Source organism: Plasmodium reichenowi, chromosome 7 (genome assembly GCF_001601855.1).
Source record: "Plasmodium reichenowi strain SY57 chromosome 7, whole genome shotgun sequence".
Lineage (NCBI taxonomy): Eukaryota > Apicomplexa > Aconoidasida > Haemosporida > Plasmodiidae > Plasmodium > Plasmodium reichenowi.
The window spans coordinates 550686-551586 of record NC_033652.1 but is presented as its reverse complement, the minus strand read 5'-3'; the positions used below and the strand labels follow the sequence as shown (position 1 = coordinate 551586).

The 901-nt window shown below is 21.4% G+C and overlaps 1 protein-coding gene across 1 annotated transcript in view; it reads right to left on the bottom strand.

Annotated features, from left to right (window-relative positions):
* PRSY57_0714600 (transcription initiation factor IIE, alpha subunit, putative) overlaps positions 1-901 on the bottom strand; it is a gene marked incomplete at both ends in the record, with an annotated part of 2172 nt that extends 1271 nt beyond the window's left edge. The window contains 2 exons of the mRNA XM_012906800.2: positions 37-271; positions 495-901. Coding sequence (XP_012762254.2) covers positions 37-271; positions 495-901 — 642 coding nt within the window. The remainder of the gene's footprint in view (positions 1-36; positions 272-494) is intronic.

Here is a 901-nt window from a genome sequence, read left to right as displayed (position 1 = left end):
TTTTTTTTTTTTTTTTTTTTTGTGTATGTTCGTTACTTTGTGAAATTAGTGATGAGTTATTTGTCATGGACACCTCAGAAGAATTGTTTGTAAAGGATTCATCAGAGGATCGTTCAAAAAAGAAAGAATTGGAGTTTACATTTTTTTTACTGAATTTTTCAGTATATAAGGGGATGAAATAATTTTTTAGTTTTTCTATATGTTCTTTTAAAATGTTAAGATATTTGGTGTATTTGTTGTAGATTTTTTCATCATTGTGATCGTCATTTTCCTGTACGGAAAAAAATAAAAAATAAAAAAATAAAAAAAATATATAAATGTACATATTTATATATGTAGACATTTATAATTTACAAATTGACAACTAATCATCTTATAATATTATATTATATTATATTATATCATATTATATTATATCATATTATATTTCATCTTGTTTATTATTTATTTCTTATTTCTTTTTTTTTTTTTTTTCATGAGCTTGTTTTACTTACGATTAACTCTATTTTATTATTACAGTAACACAGAAAATGAGCGTCGTAAGAATCTAAGGGAAGTATCTGAGCGTCTAGCTGAGAATATGTGGCATTACAAAAATTACAAATATAAATATCACTTTCATTTTTTTTTTTTTGCAATTCATTTTCCATTTGTTTAATCCTAAAATCTAGTACATAGACTATGTAATTATTTAAACAATAAAAGGTTTGAAAGTTGGTTCCTTTTTCATTATTTTTATATTTTTGTATTTCTATAATGAATTTATCTTTTAATAATTTAGATAGGATACTTCTTATCTTTTGTTCATTCATATTAATGTTATTAACAATATCCTTTTCTAAATATAGACATTCGTTATTAATAAACAAATCAAAGATAACTATTTCTTCATCACTCATAA